General features: G+C 40.0%; 2 protein-coding genes across 3 annotated transcripts; one reads left to right on the top strand and one right to left on the bottom strand.

Annotated features, from left to right (window-relative positions):
* Nucleotides 1-77: 77 nt before the first annotated feature.
* On the top strand, nucleotides 78-588 carry LOC108618887 (uncharacterized). Its single transcript, XM_018015089.2, has one exon. It carries the CDS (start codon nucleotides 78-80, stop codon nucleotides 435-437), a length of 360 nt encoding a protein of 119 aa, XP_017870578.1. The 3' UTR covers nucleotides 438-588.
* On the bottom strand, nucleotides 583-18910 carry Ork1 (open rectifier K[+] channel 1). 2 transcript variants are annotated; one of them, XM_089475664.1, is made up of 8 exons: nucleotides 18733-18910; nucleotides 18136-18303; nucleotides 11138-11316; nucleotides 6544-6845; nucleotides 6017-6268; nucleotides 5842-5945; nucleotides 5522-5669; nucleotides 583-2969 (listed from the first exon to the last, which is right to left on the bottom strand). In XM_089475664.1, the coding sequence occupies exons 3-8, from the start codon at nucleotides 11277-11279 to the stop codon at nucleotides 885-887; spliced, it is 3033 nt and encodes a 1010-aa protein (XP_089331790.1). In that variant the 5' UTR covers nucleotides 11280-11316; nucleotides 18136-18303; nucleotides 18733-18910; the 3' UTR covers nucleotides 583-884. The 2 variants fall into 2 exon arrangements, with proteins under 2 accessions (XP_089331790.1, XP_089331791.1); XM_089475665.1 differs by having other exon boundaries at nucleotides 18775-18908.
* Between the last annotated feature and the right edge of the window lie 856 nt (nucleotides 18911-19766).

The raw sequence follows: 19766 nt of genomic DNA, 5'->3' as shown, positions 1-19766 counted from the left end.
TATTTTATTATTTCAAAACAACTTTTTGGCAGAATAAGTTCGGAAATAAATTAAATAAAAAATAAATATAAAGCACCATGGGTATGGCTGGTCTGTCGGAAGATTTCATAACGTTAACACAATTAAATTGTGTCCAACAGTGCAGTGCATTAATTTACAGCCCAAAGCCGCGTAACTATTTAACGGCCGCAGCACTTTTCAGCGTATATTGCGGCGTAGTTATCTATCGTTCGTATCGGAATCATCAGGCCAAAATGCAGGCTCGCCGTGAGGCTGCGCTGATTGCGGCACGCGAGGAATTGCCAGTCTTCGAGGAGTATACCGTGGAAGCACCAACTTTGGAGCAGCAGCATTATCCAGCCGAGCCAACCGTTCCCGAGCCAGCACACGTTGACGATCCGGCGAGCGACGAGACATCTTTACCAGCGGCACCCTAGGCCAACTCGAAGTTCCACTACCCCAAATATGTTTCAGGACATCATAATTAATTGAGAAACGATCGAGCTTCAGTTATAAAAGAATACATATTTCCGATATCTCTAAATGAAATCAGTCAGTAAATAAAAAATCATAGAGCATGCATACATATATATTATTTATTTATTTCCTTTTTTGTTCATGCTCGCTAATTAACAATTCTTAAGCAACAATTTTATACGTTAATTCTACAAGGGTTTTACGGCGATTTGGCGAGGACTTACGAACTAAACAACTAACATTTCGTATAATTAAATAATATACATATATATATATAGGTATGTGGTAATATATGTTTATATGCATATAGGGAATGTAAATAGTTTTTACTGGATTACAGGCATAAAGTGTTGGCAACAATGATTAATTTAACTACAAACTAGAAAACACATTTGAGAGACGATTATCTACTTTTCGCTAGCATTTCCGCTTCCGGCTCCGCTGCCTGGCCCGCTTCCGCTTCCGGCGCCTGGCTTGCGCGTGGCGAATCCTTCCGGCATGCTGCTCTTGCGCTGCGCCTGCGATATTTGCACAATGCGCGACAATGGGGAATGCGTGCTGCTTGTGCTGGGACGCATTAGCGACGAGGGCAACAGACGCGACGTTGAGGTGCCCGGCTCATCCTGGCCAGCAGTGCTGCCAGCCCCTGTGGGCGATGTGGGCGACAGTTCACGTGCCAGAGGCGATGGTCGCAGCGAGAGCCGCCGCTGCAGCGTTGACTGGGAACCGGTCAATGGGCTGGGCTCTTCGCTGAGGCTGGCACCTGGTGGTGGCGCCTGTCCAGGTGGGATCTGCAGAGCTGTCGGACGCACACTGAAGCGCCGTCGGAACTTGGACTGACCAGCTGGCGTGGAAGTCGATGGTGGCAACGGTTTCTCGGTGTAGCTGGGTGGCGGCTCCAAATTGTGTATGCCGGATGGACGACGGGTGGCCAAGCCGCTGCTGCCACCGGGAGACATGGTACCCACAATGGTGGAGCGACGGGCGTACAAACGATTGGCCGCTGTTGCCTGCAGCGTGCGCGTTTGGTCACCCGCAAATAAGGACAGGATGGGCGGCAGCTGGGGCGGATCAAGGCCGGCATTTCCCAGCTTTCGTTGCTTCTTGGTCAGCTTAGAGCTGGAGCTGGAGCCGGCAGCCGCCATCGCCTGCTGTTGCTCTTTCTGATGCTCATCGAGAACGGCATGCGTGTGCACTACCTCGAGCGCGCGTATCAGATCCGCTATGGTGGTCTGCTCCAGCACATCCATGTCCTTGTCCGAGGTCACCGAGAAGATGCTGGAGCGCCGCGGCGTTGCGTGGCTCGTCATTCCGCCCGTGGCTGGGAACAGGCTGCCACGCCGGGCCGCAACAGCTGCCATAGCCGCCGAGCCGGAGCCGCGGCGCTGCATCTGGAGCGCAGCTGCTGTTGCTGTGGGCGTGTACATGCTGCCGCGTCGAGCGGAGAGCGCTGGATTCTGGGTATAGATGGACTCGCGACGCCGCTTGCCGGCCGCCACGCCAGCAGCAGACTTGCGTTGATAGGCGCCCGTCGAGCCGAACGTCGCCTGGTCGGAGTCATCCAGATGGAAGGCTGGATTGCTGATGCCTGCATTGCCATTGCTGGATGCCAAGCTGGTGGTCGAATCGAAGGGTGGTGGCGGGCCGCGGCCGTTGCGCAGATAGGATTGGCTGGCGCTTGCCGTAACCGTATTGTTGTAGAAGTCCAGCGGGGAGCGCGTGGGCAGCGACGTGATGCCCTCTGGTACGGAGACCACGGACAGCTTGCGCTCCAGATCCTGCGAGGGTCGCTTGCGATGGAAGAGCTTGCGCAGCCCGTCCGGCATGGAGAACTTCTTGACGCGACCAGCGCCAGCCACTGCTCCATTCTTCTTGAGCTGCTCATCGCTGTTGTCCGGCTCTTCGAGATGCACCACATGCGGATCGCTGGCGGCGCCATTGAGCTGGCTCTTGTAGCGGCTGTTGAAGGCCTCTTGGATCTGTTGATTGTCGCCGCTCCAGGTCCATTCGTTGTGATTGTGCGGCGCTCGGAGCGGGCGACGTGGTGGCTCAATATTGAAGTCGGAGCAGGCACGACCACGCGGACGACGCGGCGTCGATAATTCGTTGAGTGTCGAGAAGGACCATTCGCTGGCCAAGATCTGCGAGTCGGAGAACCCATGGTAGCCACCATACAAGGCCGCATCATCAGCCTCCGGTGGCGGCGGCTGCACCGTGGCCAACGCCGTCACCACCTTGGCCAGCAGGTCTGTTGTCTGTCGATAAGCCTCGGCCGTCTCGAAGGTCTTCTCCCGATCGAACTTGCTTATCTCCGTATCCGAATTGGCATGCACTATAGCAGTGGAATCCTGGGAAGCAGCCACTTCGGCGCACACGGAAAAGGCACGCTTCCGACTCGGTATCGGTGCGGGTTCCACACGGTACATGCTGAGCTCGGGGCAGGAGGCGGACCTCGGCACTGTATATGCAAATTCTGTGTCGGTGTAAACGGGCTGTTTATATTAGACGATGAATATCGTGTGTGGTAATCGATTATCAATGGCAGAGTGCGTGTACGTGTGCGTGTTGTTGTTGTTGTTGTTGTTGTTGTTGTTGTACATGTAAAGAAGAGAGCGCAGCATATGGTATTGGTATTAGTGTAAATTTCAAATGTTGTTTCTGTTGTTGCTGTTGTTATGGCTATCTCTGTCACACTCTTGCTAGCCCTGACAACGGTGTCTGTGAGTCCCGTTAAGCTTATTTACACTTCGCGTCATCAGGTTAGCGCCCCCCCTTACACTCATTTTCTTTTACGTTTTTCTCTTTGTCTATTGCACGCAACTTCTTGGTTTTTTTTTTATTTCATTATCATCATATGAGATGTCTCTCATACCAAAAAAAAAGCGCGAGTGAAAACCCGTTATGTTTTATTTTCTATTCTTTTCTATTTTCGCAAAAAATGTGTGCACTTATTTTGCGTCATCAGATTAGCGCCCCCAAATGCAATTGTAATTATCTTGCTTATTTTGGCAATTACACTCACCAAATTTTTTGTGAAGCTCAAAGCATTCAATATATTTATAGTATGGGTAAAGAAACAGTTTTATCTTTGGTTGAAAATCAAAGATTGAGGCATACTTTGAATCTAGACTATGCAACCATAAAATTGCTGAAAAAAACAGGAAAAAGTAGAAAACTAAGTGGCAATTTTCTTACAAATAGGGAAAACTATGGAAAAAACTATATAAGCGGTAATAATCAAGCGATTTCAAAAGGAAATAGAAGAGCATTAGTTCGGGAAGCTTCGAATTCCCATGAATCGACCACCAAGATTAGGGATAAAATCGGTGTTAAGACGAGCTTATCAACGGTCCAAAGAGCAATAAGGAAAGTTAATTACCTAAAGAAACAGAATGTAAAAAAAAAGACACCAGTCGATATGCTGAGAAAAGAAATACGCATTAATTTTGGCCGGGCGAACATGACGGGGTCTACCCAATGGCAGCATGTTGGCTTTTCTGATGAGAAAAATTGAATTTGGAAGGAACTGATGGCTAAATTTATTATATCCATGACCTACGCATAGAAGAACATAATTTGGAACGGTTTCCAAGCCGTTGCGGCGGGGGGGGTGGTGTGGCATTGATGTAGGGTGCAATATCTTACTACAGCGCTTGTAAGCTTCAATTTTTGACATCGCGCATGAACGCATAGGACTATAACACCGTGTTTAAAACTGCTGTTCCGCATTTCTATAACCTGTCTGAAAACCGGCATTAGATTTCCCAGCATGATAATGCTCCAAATCCAAATCCAAATCCCCGAAGTCCTGGATTCAGGGCCAAAAAATTGATCTCATGGAGTGGCCACCATACTCACTCGACCTTAATATCATTGGAAACGTCTGGGGATGGTTGGTCAGGAAGTATATGAGTCCGAAAAGCATTATAGTGCAAAGACAGAGTTAATCGAAGGTACTGAACACGCTTGGCCAACCATATCCTTGAATAATATTGAACAACTTTATAATTCCACTCCTAATCGAATTTTTGAAATAATTTCAAACAAAAAACGGCACTACGCACTACTAATATTACTTAAAAATAATAATAGCTTAAAATACGGTGTTATTTTTGGTCATTAACTTAAATAAATTGAATTTAGCGCAGGGGGCGCTAATCTGATGACCAAATTTTTGTTACATGTTTTTTGTACATTTTACAAAAAAAATTATTTAAAAATAATCCTTATTGTTACAGTAGCCATTCTTTTTGTATTTTAAAGATAAATAAATGGAGTATAATGTAAAAAAATTTCAAAGATGGAGCTCTGATAGTTTAGATTTTATTTAGCTTTGAGGTTGAGTGTAAAGGGGGGCGCTAACCTGATGACGCGCAGTGTATATTACTTACGCCTGCGCGCCTTTGGCGGCTGCTTAATTTTAATCTTCGCGTTCTTTCTACCTCCCGTTCGAGAAAACTACAAAAAGGAGAAAATATCACAATTGTTAACGGACTTATCGGATGGGTGGGTGTTGGGGGTGGTTGCGGTTAATGTTCGCCCGCTTAGTCAAACATTTAGTGAATGCGCAGCCCAATTGTTGATTGTTGTTGTTGTTCTTGTTGTTGTTGTTGTTGTTATTCTTGTTGATAATTGACGCATAGTAAAGACGAAAACTTAACGGAAATATGTGCGTACCATTGATTAAACATACACACACACACGCTCACGCACATACATTATATGCTAGTGCTGCTCGCAGTGCCTGTGTATGTATTAGTAAATTGTATTAGTATTATTTGCTTTGTTGTTCTTGTTTTCGATAGCTTTGCGCACGCAGCTTTCACACTGACGTCGACGCAGACGCAGACGCCAGCGCAGCCGCAGCAGCAGCAAATGCCGAAATGGCGGCCAATAATTTGGGTAAATTGTTTAAGGATTGTTTCGAAAAGTAAAACTCCCGCTTAATAAACATACGTAAAAAAAACCTCAGTTAAGTATTGTGAAATTGATTATTTAAATTCCCATATGCTTATATATAGTTACTATGTTTCATAGGCTTTACCTTGACTTTCAGTATATACAGTTCGTTGAGCAGACGTCGTAAATAGCCCACATCCTTGGTAACACCCGTCCATATACGATTCTGTGTGGCCTTCAGATTAGATGAGAGCTGCTGTTCCAAGTAGGCCAGCTTCTTGCTCTGCAGCCCTCTAAACATATGCATTCGATTATGTTAGGAAAGAAGAATTAGAGTGTATATATAGATATAATATATGTGTGTATATTAGCTTTGATGGTAGGTTAGAGCGATGCTTTGGACAGTCCCAGCATGCAAAACATATCATGCAGTACTTCATTTAGACAATGCATTCTCCCACTTACCGCGTTATAAACGTCATTATCATGACCAGGTAGCCCAAGGAGAATATAAACCAGACGATCACAAAGATCTGATAGACCACGAACCAGCCGCCAAACTCGCGTGGCTAAAGGATCGAAAACCCGTTCGTTACAACCAAACTGTGCAAGGACCGAGCTGCAGTTGATCGAAACTCACCTGGTTGGCTCCAAACGTGGGCACGAAATCGCCAAAGCCAATTGTCGACATCGTCACATAACTGTAGTACAGTGAAATCGAATAGGGCCAACTCTCGAAGTAGGTAAACACCCACGATGGTAGTAATAGGAACAGGGCTATACCTGGTATTAGGGCTATGAACACCGTGGTTATCAATCCCAGCTGCGGTGGCACATAATGATCATTCGAGGACATTTTGTACTTCTTATATCGTCTGTAGATGGCCTCAAACTGAGGAGTGAGACACATTTAGATATTAGATATTAGATAAATGTTTTGATAGTAAAGATTGATATATGGATACGGATATTGATTATTTAGGTAGGCCTATCTAAATCTATCTATATATCTAAGTATCTATGTATCTATATATCTATATATCTATGTATCTATGTGTCTATGTATCTATGAATCTATGTATCTATGCATTTATGTATCTATGTATGTATCTATGTACCTCTGATTGTTTTAATCTATGTATCTATGGGCACTCTCTATCCACCTACCGTACGTCCGAAGTATTCGCCCAATCCGGCAAAGAGTATTCCATTCACCGGTATCCCGATTACCGAATAGACGATCATGATCATGCGACCCGCAAAAGTTGTCGGAGATATATTGCCATAACCCACCGTTGAGCAGACGGTAAAAGCAAAGAAGAAGGCGTGATAGAATGTCCACGTATATGGTATTTCGTATTCGTCTTTTGTGTAATCCGTAACCGACTTGCCACAATAATCCGAAATGCGAGTCAAAATCTCGTCTTGTGTGGTCACATTCTTATCTTCTAACTGCTCCATGAGATACTCTGTAAAGTATGGAGAACAAAAAAGCATCGAGGTTAGTTAAGTCCAAGTTCTAGTGATGTAAGTTAAAAATAAATGCCTGACTAGAAAATACCCCAAAATTATAGCAACACTCGATGCCCATTTCCGAAAGTCAACCATTAAAATCGGTGTCTAGATAAGTAAAAATTTCTATTGGAACTGCACTGCAAAAAGCAATGAAGCATAAAGTCGAATCAAATCAAATTTAATTAATTCTATTACACGTGTTCCGGAAGCAAATGGGAAGCGGGCGTCCGACTGATCGTGTTACAAACGCCATTTAACCTTCCGCTTTTCCATAGAGATGAAAGAGGAAGCAAAACAATTGCGACTACAGCTATTTGGCTTAGGGTTAAATCGCAACTGTCAACGTGACAACAGATTGACCTGACCCTGACTCAAGTCGCTGATCGCTGATCACTATTCACTGATCACTGATCGCCGATTGTCAATTGTCGGGTTTGGGTTTTTTGCCCTCTCGCTGCGATTCCGGGTAAGTTTACGGCCGTTTAAAACTGTTTAAAATGCGCTCCACGCGGTGGCAAGCTTCATGGATCGTAACGATCATTAGGGGCGTACGCTGCTTTGATATTATGCAAAGATATGATTTTTTTATAGGTTGTTTAGAGCTAACTTGAAATATTGCATATTCGGCTAATAGTGAAATATACATATATAGATCTATACATTTATAGATGCATAAAATGATCTCTAGTCTGGACTAAGCAGATGAAGTGACTTTCTTTGACTTTCGACTAGATCATATAGATATACATATTGACAATCAACTGGATGTGGTATGAGGCTGTGAAGTGGAGCTTATCTTTATCATCAACTAGTTATGTTGCGAGCTATGTTGAAAGATCCCTTTCCTTGTTTAGAGTTATATTTGTCATGTATTTATTCACATATATAGCTCTATCTTTTGTATGTGTTATATCTGATCTTGAGTGCAATTCGTCTGAAATTAACTGAGTGCAATCATTCAATAAACCCTAAGCCACACAGGCAAATGCAGCAAATGACAACAATTTTCTAGCCGTAATCTTTTAACGAATTGCATAATTCAATAAATGCGACAGACAGATATTTAACAAAAGCCTTCCCAGTGGGAGGTTCGTTGTTGTTGGTTCGCAATTGTGGGCAATTCACTTTTCAACGATCCCAGTGCAGTCCCATCCATCCATGTAGATAGTAATAGTAATCTCTATCTCTATCTCCATCCCATTTTCTCTCCCTCTCTCTGTCTGTTTCTATTTTTCATGAGACATGAGCTGTGATATCGTGTTGCCTTTTGTTGTCATCCGGGTCTTTTTTTTTTTTTTTTTTGATTGTGATTGAGGGCAATTTGTTCATAGACGTCGATCATTAGCACAAATTCTTGTAAATCTTTGAAGCCCAACTAACGGCACAAACTAGCGAACATTAATTGAGATTAAGTTTTTGGATGGCGTTTATCTTGTTGATGTTTTTCTTGTTTTGTCTCTTGATGATTTGAGGAGCAACAAAAATGTTTATGGCTAGTAAATTTATCAATTAAACTGTTGATCGGGAGGTCGAAGAGACAGAGCGAGCGAGGGAGAGAGATAGGGAGAGAGAGAGAGAGAGAGAGAGACGGGATAACATCTTGGAAATAATCGGGAAAAGCTTCAACCTAATCTGAGGAAAGATCACTTGAAGGACTCTGAATTACGGAAAGCTTTAATATGTTCACTTCAAGCTCTATCCCATACTTGTATCGCTCGAAAGATACTAGACCGGTATGAAATAAGGATAGAACTTAGATCAAGTTCCTATAGATGTTTCAATCGCGAAAGATCAAAGGCAGTAAAGATCGCTGATCTTTCAGTCATACATAACTATATATATTGAGCTAGGGAAAGATTCATTGAATGACAACAAGATCACCGAGGTCAAACCTGTTTCATTCGCTTATCAGTGACGGGGCTATCTAAGGTGATTAACTGTAAATGCCAACATCACATGTTTGAGCACACACATCCAAATGATATGTGATCCAGGGTCTTAGAGCAAGCTACATAGGGCGCTACGAATACGCAATTGAAGTACTTTTGGAAGCCCAATAGCTTAATATTGAAATCGATATCAAGTGGGAACATAGTCTAGGACTACATGTATATGTGATAAGGGTAGGCCATTCTAAGTCTCAGGTCAAAAGGGGGATCAGTGTATAAACCTATAGCTTCCAAGCTCATTGATCGTGAAAACTGTTAACTGATTTAACCCGGACACCTGTATATATGTATATGTATATGTATTAATTTATATATGAATATACTGGAATGACTCTTGCATTGCGCTATAGAGATCTTGTGTCCGCTTCACTTTCAATAAAAAGTCGATCTTGAAGAAACACCGCTCGACTAGCAGCTACCCTGCGTTCGGCCGAGTACGGCAAAAGGGGGACAGATGAATGAACAGAAAGACAGATGAGCGGACAGCCAGAGAGACAGAAACACAGATGAATGGAATTATAGATAATATTATTATGTAGATAGGTTAACGAAAGGACAGCAATCGGTATTTATAAACAAGTGGATAATTAACAGACTCAGGGATGAGCAGTGGAAAGGGCAGATGAAAGAACAGATTTCACTAGATCAGCTCGACTATGAATATTGATTAATCGTAGATATATGTATATATAAGTATAACTATATTTACATACGAGCATATGCTATCATATAAGAATCCGAGCTGAAGCTATGATACGAGTGTAATATAAACTTGAGCAATATCTCTTTACAGACAATACACTCCGAATTAACTTTATACGTATTTATTTATATGCACATATGTATATAGAGTTATATATCGTCGCACGTCGTGGCTGGACGATGTCTAATTGGCGTTTATAGTTTATTTATCTGAACAATTAGCACATTTTTATGTGCTATTTAAATTCGATTTTATTGCAATTATAGTGGAATAACCCTCAAAGTAAATACGATCGCGATCTGTGTGTCTGATATCCGCACACACACACACACACACACACACACACCTGCACACAGACAGAGATATGTAAATCACATTCGTATCAGTGCAATTAATCACGAATCCGATTCGCACACTTGCTAACTTATAAAGCTCATATTTCGCTCAACATTTACGCACGTTTGGCAAAACGAAAATACAGTCGAGTTAAGTCATTTCTTTTGCTTTTCACTTTTCAGCCCTGACACACCGAATTGGCTGTGCTCTACACCTACATATATAACGTTTATGCCATGCAGTTCATGACCAGGTAATTAGCACATTAAGTTGGCTGCACTTAAGCTGCGTGGGGATGAGAATCAGACGACTTTTATTATTTAATCCCGTGTGTGTCGAAGTGGAATGAAAAATCAGTTTATATTTCGCTAATTTCGTGCACTGATTTCGTTTGCTAAATATAGATTGAGCTAAGTTTATGCCTTGCAGCTCATGTAGTTCCTATTAAACCATGAAGTTAACGGTCATTAAACTATTTCGGTTGGCTATAACTGATAAAACTGTCTAAATATAAATTTCACTAAGTTTATGCCATGAAACTCCTAAAATTGGATTAGCTTCAGTAAAGCAATGCTTATCTGCAAGCTTACTGAGATTATTTCAAATTATGATTGATTGGGTATAGTTTATGGAATGAAACATGTTCATGTACGACTTTCCAGTGTCAAATGTGACTTTCTAGTGCCTTTCTTTTCACATAATGTGCCTTCAGTATATACGTTTATCATGATCTGCATTATGATTTGGCTATAGAATGGCTAAATTGAGTCGGGTTAATCTGATATTAGGCGATACTTCCTTCTTTTATGATATTCCTCAACCTAATGCCTCGAAATAATTGATCAAACTGTCTAAATATCGATTGACCTACATTCGTGTCTCTACTGCTGATTTGCCAAGTTAAGAGCGCTCAGTCAGCCGCGCCAAACTGTTTGCCAAAGTCAAGTTACCCACATGCGATAGATGTGACGGCCCTATCTTGAATAGAGTTTTTTTTTTTCGGTGCGGTTTACGGGAACTACGCAAGTAGCAGCTAGAATTGTTTGTTTTCTTTTTGGCCAAGAATTCGTGGCAGACAGTTCGAGTTGTTAGATATCACATGGACACGAAAAATGCGATCATAAAATTATTTATGCTTGTGATATTTGAGACGAAACAGCTCGGCTGCTGCGGCCGATGATAGCGACAGCTACTGTCTATCTAGCCATCCAACTCGCTATATATCTATATAGTTGTATATGGGTTGAGGTGTACGTACCGTAGATTTCAATGCGCTCCTTCAGCTGCTCGGCACGTGCTTCCTTCTCCTCGCCATGCTCGATGTGATAGTAGATGGCAGCGCCAAACAGCAGATACGATATGTAGAAGATGAGCAAAAGTATCCAGCGATTTGGCGACATGCTCGTCCTGGCGCTGACTTGGCCCAAAAGGAAAAGGCTGCAACCAGACATAATAGCCACAAGAAAAATTAAACAACCATTCGGCAGAGGGCTAATTGAAAATTGCACTCAAAAGTTTTCTATACATGTTATATAGTTATACATATAGAAGTATTGTTTATGGTTTGTATCAGCATTAATCGTCGCTTGATTGCGATTAACTGTCTCTGTATATTGATATATATACACCAACTTATGAAACTCTTTTGGGGCAGTGCCACCTGCGCTACCTGCAATGCAGCGAGTCTTATGGGTTCAACGCTCAGTCTTCATATAGCTGAGCTCTCTCAACTGCCAGTGCTCCCTCCGTAAGGCCGGCGAAACGAGCAAAGTTTATATCCATGGTCCATAAACCCGACGGTAGGGTATTATCAACGTGTGAAACGTGGGCAGAGTTAGCGAGCTACATGTGTGTAGACATGAATATTTATGATCCGTGGTGGAACTGATTTCTGGCTCTATGAAATTAACTGGTATATCGATCCCTCAGACTCCACATCAATTGCCATTCATAAACTATATAGCAAATACTTCAAATTATATATCGAACCGATCTCTACAGTCATCTACCCATCCATAAGCCCGATCGTGTAGGGTATTTCAGCTTCGACATCTGCGACACTCGAGGCATTCTTTAGCTACTACGATCACCCTGAGGCCCCCTCACAGATTTCCTACCGGGCACTACGTCAGTGTGGACAATGCTAGGCGACGTCATTTAGTCGGGTTAACATATTGACACATCTAATCATATCGCCAAGACGCAAAGTGCCCGAGTATTGCCGCTAATTTCTACCTACTTTTCTACCCATTAAAAAGGCCTAAAACGGGGCATATGTGTGATCATGTGATGAATGTAGCACTCAGAAGAGGGCGTGACTTGTGCCGTTCGGGTACCTCTCTGTATCTCTCTCACTACTTAAGACTTAAAATTTTACATATAGACTCCGCTAAGTGTAGTAGCTTAAACAGATCAAAGTCTTATCGAATCATAGATAACATGCCCCCATGGAATCGGTAATGATCGATATCAGTTGAACACATTTCAGAAGCCCTAAGAGCTTTAGGTATGCAAATATAGGTTCTTCTCATTATTAATACTAATACTATAGCGAGGGTATTTCCCAGTCGATCAGTTGCTAGGCGAGCCCATTGGCAATGGGCATGTCTTGTTATCTGTCTGGATTAGGTTTGGTGACAAACTGCCTACCTGCTTGGAAATTTACCACCTTCAATTAGCAGCTCGATACAAAATATCTATAAAATATATATATACATATATTGAGAAAACTTGAATAGGTTGACAACTCTGAAACTGTTAAGATGTTAACGCTTCGCACCTGCCACGATTTTAGCTGTTTTGTGAAATAATGTGACGATAATAAGACAAGCAAATCAATATTAATACAATGTTCTGCTCGACTTCTTGAAAAATCGTAAAGATAATTGCACCTAACTACTCGAACATGTTGAGGTAGTTCCATATTCATACTCATAGTATAAGTAATGCCAATATCAGACTTTTTATGGTGTTTATTACTTGCGAGAGAGAGAAAGAGAGAAACTTAGAGGCTACCTGTTGAACTTACAGGGGCATTACCTACATAATAGATCTCAAGTTATCTTCTATTTTGCGTATACCCTGTATTGCTGATTTAGTATTCACAATAATGTGATAGGAAGTTTCTCAGAAAAAAGTACAGTCAACATTTTGATACATTTTTACAAGGTGATAAAACGGAATTTCACAATTTCTCGATTTATTAAAATACATGCATATATACATCGTTATCGATATGCATTAATATAGGCATATGAATTGTAATGATAGCCTTCTTATAGAGAATAGATCTGCGCGAATGTGCACTTAAAAAACGTTACATTTATATTCCAAATGCTTCTTGGGTGATCTTTAGATCAACCTTAATAGTCCTGTGCTATCCGTCGTTCTGTCTTTCTACATCTTTTTCTTTTATTCTTTCACTATCTATATCATAAATATCATCCCTATCAATTATCTACATATCACTGTCCTATTTTTTTCAAGCTATCTCTCACTCCTCTCTCTGTGTCCTTTTATCTATCTTCCTCAATCTTCCTTTCTCCATCTCCTTTTTCTCTCTCTCTCTCTCTCTCTCTCTTTTATAGTTCATAGAAATAAGTATCTATCGATAAATATCGAACTTAAGAACTTGCAAAACTCCAATACATCTGTTAATTATCTTTGATAACTTCTAGGAACAGTTTCTTCAGTTTGTTATTATTTGCTCTTTTATGAGTTTTGTAGATCAATTGACTTCTTAGTTGAGCTCAAAGCTCTGTTATCTCCAAATCGTTTTACAGTTATTTACAACCACTTTAATTATTACATTCGTTATTACCAAACTCGTTCAGAAGGCATCAACGATCTATTATGTGTATTCACATACATATTGTATATGTCTATATATATCTATATATATTCGAATTGTTGTTCAAGTGAAGAGCTGATAATGTTTCAGTGCATACTATTGTATCATTTATTCAATTGAAAATACCAATAGATATATATGTATATACATATGTATGTATGTATGTATATAAAACAGGGAACAAGTATTAAGAGTGTTTTCTAAAAGTTATCTTTGAAAAGGCAATAAGAATCGCCTGTGGCCCACAAACTGGGCTAAGCATTTTGTTAACAATAATCAAAATAAAAACACAAAGTACACAAAGGCAAGTATTTTGAGTGATTGACTGACAGTTACCCTGGAACTCGCGTATATGAATGGGTATACCAAAATTTAACTACAAATCAAATCATTATCAGTTATCGATCTAATCGATATATATTTACTAGATTGTACCAAGACCGTGATAGCCACACCTTCTTCTGTTCCGAATGAAGTGAGTCTACCGGTTCAATTTTTACAGGGTATACGCTCTGTTGCCTCGCCACTGGGCGCGTTCGCCAATGTGATGACGCGCCATTCAATGAAAGTCTTTGGATTTTTATTGTATTTGATTTGATTTCAGTTCATTATAAATATAAAAAAAAAAGAGGAAAAGCAAACAATTTTTGTTGCCCTGAGTTGGGCTTGTCGCAAAATGTTTTTGTAGCACGGAAAATTCTGCACAAACAAAAAGCGAAACAAACAGAAAAAAATTAAATTTTTTTATGGAGAGAAGAAGAGTTAGCGGCAGTCTATGATGATGCAAATGAATTTAATTTTACACTTGATATTGCTAAGTGCGAAAAACAACAGAGCGTTTAATATTGCCGCAATAAAGCTTACTAATTGATCATCAATGTGACCCACACACAATCCCCCACAATCCACAAAGCAATCGATCGTAACCCAAAAAAAAAAAAAAAAAAAAAAAAAAAGAAACAACGACCGAAAGCTAAAAACTACAAGGATCGAAGATCAAGTTGCAGTGATCGCACCAAATGATTAGAATTAGCAATTTCCACACAGCTTAAAGTGCCAGAAATGTGAGATACGTCCATGAATACCCTAGAATTTGAATGATTTGTTGTGAAGGACAAAGCAAATGATGCCTGAACTATAAAATAGATATAAATAATTTGAGAATATGGAAAGATATTTCTGATATGGCAGAGAGATAGCGAGAGAAAAAGAGAGAAAGCAGCAAAGAAATATAGAGACAGAGAACGAGAGAGACATATAGAGAGAGGTAGATAGAGCGAGAGTTTGAGATAAGAAGAGAAACAAACTTATTTCAGAATTTTGAGAATTACTTTTGGTCGGATCATGCATAATTTACCTGTTGTATTATAAGTATATATACATATATGTACATACATACATATATTGATATATTTTTATATTTTTCTTTGAATAAAAAATATTTACATATACTGAACGTTAAACAGTCGCATAATCAATAATAAATAGCAACAACTGCAAATGAACACGTTTTGTAAATAATCACGACATTGTCGGCTATGTCGGAAGGTGCTACGGCTAGCTCCTCTGACGTATCATCTGGACAGGCACACATAAAGACGGTGAGAGCGAGAGAGTGAAGAGAGAGAAAGAGAGAGGGATCTATCTCTTGGATAAATGGCAAGCATTGGACGACTCCTACGTACTTCTTACTACTACTATTACTGCTACTATTACTACTACTATTACTACTACTATTACTACTACTATTACTGCTACTATTACTACTACTATTACTACTACTATTACTACTACTATTACTGCTACTATTACTACTACTATTACTACTACTATTACAACTACTATTACAACTACTATTACTGCTACTATTACTACTACTAATTTCTTTAATTTTTGGAATTTTTTTTGCCAAGTTTCGTTTCGATCGCAATGCTAATTATGTTGACATTTGCTGAACAAACCATTTCATATACATGATTAATTGCATTTCGATCTATCAATGTCCCAGACATTGATCGTCGATCGTCAATCGTGTGCTCCCGTTAGTTCTTGTCTTTGGTGCCATTGATAAGAAACAAGACTCCACCGACTCCTAACTAACTTGATGATGTCGTTGCACAGCTGACGTAGTGGGAGGGAGCGGGACAGAGCAGAAGCGAATGGCGCTGAGTTACACGACAATTAATAATGCCAACTGACAAACCGAGTAAATGTCGATAATATGTTTAAAACGATCGTCCCAAATAACTAATAACGCAAAAGGTTCCATTCGTCACAAACGCTCGACCAACAATTGCGCTGCTTAAGTTAGTTTAGAAAGCTCAATAGAGAAGGCCTTAAAGATTTCGATATTTATCGATCATACACGAAACCTTCATGAAACATGATCTGCTTTTACATTCAAGAATTCCCAATTGAAGTCTTTTGTTTTTTATATTACATATATTTATTGTTTTTTTATATTACATAGCATGTCCTAATCTTTTGTTCGATATTTATCGATAATATGCAACTTTATCGATAATTAAAACTGTACATAAATTTTACAAAATTCTCATAGCTTAGAGCAGCTTAAGGCACTTGATCGGCTTTGCTATTTCTGAGGATCAAGAATATATATAAATGTTATAGTTGTAGCTGTTACATAAATGTGCATGGAATACATTATACCCGGCTTCATTCGCATTTTCATGGTATTTCTTATCTGTAGATCATTGAAGGATTTTGCAATGCAATCACAAATGTTGCTGGCAACATTTGGGGCTCTGGCAACATTTGTTGCCAGCAACATGATTGATGGCAAACAAAAGCAAACCGACTAAAATCTAAAGCACAGAGATAAGATGAGCAACAACACATTTTGTATACAATATACCATATAATGCTATATAGGGACTAGCCTAAAGAATTTCTATAGTTTCGCTTATGTTTTTGTCGGTTTGAAGATCGAAACAATCGGTCGAAAAACAATTGCATTATAATACAACAATTTCGCTAATTAAGCGCATTCATTAAAGTGACAGTCAATCTATAGAGCCGTACGATTCAGGGGGTCTAAAGGCCTGACACACACACAGATTGATTACAGCCATATACATATGTACTTACAGTTTATATAATTATATAAAGTATATATTTGTACATATATATATTTGCTTAGACGTGCTGTCTTAAGTGGAGCACAGTTGCATTTTAAAGATCGTTTAGATTGTTCAGTGAATGAAACGTGCTTAAAATTAAATTTAAGCAAATATTTCAAGAAGCTATGCTTAAAACATAAATATCTATTATTTCAGACTTGAGAAGAGAACAGAGTTTTGTACTACACTTAAGTCACGTTAAAAGAAAACTGAATACAGAATCAACCTTTAGTTTATATGTTAATATATTCATATGCGAGTGATATCTATCATAAATCAAGTTATAATATTGCAGAATACAATGTTCAATTCCGCTGTAAATCTATCGCTATATTTTGTACACAATCGTCATGGCTATATCTATTATATATTTTTGATCATGGATTGGACCTAAGAACAGCATGCCGAACATTGCATGAAGCCAATATACCGGTTTTTTACTTCATGAATGAGTATATAAATTCAAACGGATAAATAATAATGTTATCCTCGAACTATTAAGGCAGGAAGAAATAGAGAGCTAGAGAAAGAGAAGATAGCTACACATAAAAGTAATATTATATAGAAAAAAATGTTTCTATCAAAATTTCCCCTCAACAAACTTCAGTTACAATATCACCAAGGGTTAGCTCTACCTATTTAACTGGAGTTTTCTAAATATGAAAGTCGGCTTGTAAGCGATCATGGGAACGTGCCCATATATATGTATATATATGGATATATACATATATATAGACACATGTATGTATATAAACATTTTCGCAAAACCTGATCATCTGATAAGCCAGAGTCAGAGACACTTGAACATATTACATATAGAAGTACATTTATATTGATAATGCAGCAAAATGATTTCGACACTTTGCTGGACATAAGAAGGCAGGAATACAATGGATCAAGCCTATACGCACACATATACCAAATATATACATACACATATACATATGTATGTATATATGTACATATGTGTAATACTAAAGCAGAGTTCATCAGCCTTGCCATATAAATGATATAGCAAGCGAGTAATGGGATTTGAATTAAAGCTGATATCAAATGATTCTGATTAATTTATAGACATACATATATGAATGTATTTTTTTGCTGCCCCATAAACAAATAAAAAACACACGTACGAATCGTTACCACAGGATCTGCAGAAATTCTAGTATTTTCTTTGCACTATTTCTATAAGCGGATATTGTTGATATTTTTCTTTCAGTATTTTTTAAAGTATAATTTATGATAATAACAAATTATAATACCCACACTTAAGTAATCCGAGATGCAAACAAAATCAAGAAATTTTTCGCACTTCACAAAATATCTTTACTTTGTACCGTTATAAAATTGCAATAATAAAATAACACACAAAAAAACAAAAACAACAATAACAATAACACAGCGCGCGGCGAGAAAACAAAATAGTTAAAGCCGCTGCAGAACGAACGAAACAGAAATGCAAAAAAAAAAATTAAATAAAATAATAAAATAAAAGCGCAACCGTTGATCGCGACGAACAGGACGTTAACCGTTACACGGCGCGCATTGAATTGAAATTGAAGCGCTGCAGGCGGCGGTCTGATACTTTTAGTGTGTGCCCCTGTCTGTCTGTGTGCGTGTGTGCCTGTGTGTCTCCGTGTGTCCGTGTCTCCGAGTCTCCGTCTGTGCGCATGTATGTGTAGCGTTGATTTAAATTGAAATGCTTGGATAGCTCACGTCTCTGCCACCCACCAGCCGAGCGCTCGCGGCAGCTGCGCAGCCAGCGTTGACGAATTGAAATTAGAATTTTCGCTGACAGCTTAACGGTAAAACGGCATTAGCGGCAACGGTAACGGTAACGGTTACAGTTACAGCTACGCTTACGCTTGCGATTACAGGCTTTAATGCTCTGCAGAGGGCACACACCCATACACACACACGCGCACAATGCACAACGCTCGCTACGCCGTTACGGTGCGCGATACGTCCATCATATGACTGGTCGATGATATCCGGCGCTAAAGCTACAGCCAAGTCCGACTATCAACACCTCCTTTTGACGGCCGATCGTCTTCGTCTAGCTCGCACGCACACAGACGACAGCCAGAGCGACAGAGAGGGAGGGAGTAACAGTTGAGCGCAGTCGCTTAACCGCTCACTCACTCACTTGTGTGCTCTCCTTTGCTCATTCGCTTTGTAAAAACATGTGTGAGAATTTTAGTATGGTACTTATTTTATTTTATTTTCATACATATGCACATACATATACATAGGTATGCATGTATGTATATTATATGTATGTATGTATATTTTTTTTAATCCCGTTGTTCACTCACTTTGAGCCGAATTTGTTGATTTGGAGTATTTTCGCGTTGTGCGCGTATGTGAATCCGATCGGGGAATTCGGTTTGAGTGAGTGGTTTGTGTCAAATAGCGACGAGCTAACGCCGACCTCGCCCTCACGCCTCTTTGCACGTCCCAGCCCAGCTCCACCTCCACTCACACACACACACACACACACACACATACACACACAGCACACGGTTTGCTGTTGTCTACTGCGACTAACTAATACACGTGTAGAAAAAAAAAAGAAAATCACAAAGTAAATAAATCGGCGATCGACAAAAGACAACTACGAAAATTGCGAACACTTTTTTTAACGCCATCTCCTTTTCACCCCTTTCCTTCTCCCTCACTGTACGAGCAGCTCGAGCATGTAGTACTTACGGTTTGCTACCAATGAACGGCAGTAGAGCAATCGCACCGTGGTACAATGCTGATGGCATGGTGTGCTTAGCTAAGGCACACTCTATAGCCAATTCAAAGGATAATAAACCTAAGTTTTAATCATCAGTAGCTAAATTTCCTGACATAAATTTTAGATAAACCATCTAAAAGTCTATGATTTGAGAGCT

This window comes from Drosophila arizonae, chromosome X (genome assembly GCF_054131065.1).
Source record: "Drosophila arizonae isolate 15081-1271.41 chromosome X, UAZ_ARI_1.0, whole genome shotgun sequence".
NCBI classification, from domain to species: domain Eukaryota; kingdom Metazoa; phylum Arthropoda; class Insecta; order Diptera; family Drosophilidae; genus Drosophila; species Drosophila arizonae.
This window is presented reverse-complemented; position numbering and strand designations above follow the sequence as displayed.

Coding starts and splice junctions, on each gene's coding strand:
- Ork1 (XM_089475664.1), bottom strand. CDS start 11,279: ATGTCGCCAAATCGCTGGATACTTTTGCTCATCTTCTACATATCGTAT. Junction 6,269..6,543: donor GCGAATACTTCGGACGTACG/GTAGGTGGATAG, acceptor CTCACTCCTCAG/TTTGAGGCCATCTACAGACG. Junction 2,970..5,521: donor TGTATATACTGAAAGTCAAG/GTAAAGCCTATG, acceptor TAATATAAACAG/CCCGTTTACACCGACACAGA.
- LOC108618887 (XM_018015089.2), top strand. CDS start 78: ATGGGTATGGCTGGTCTGTCGGAAGATTTCATAACGTTAACACAATTA.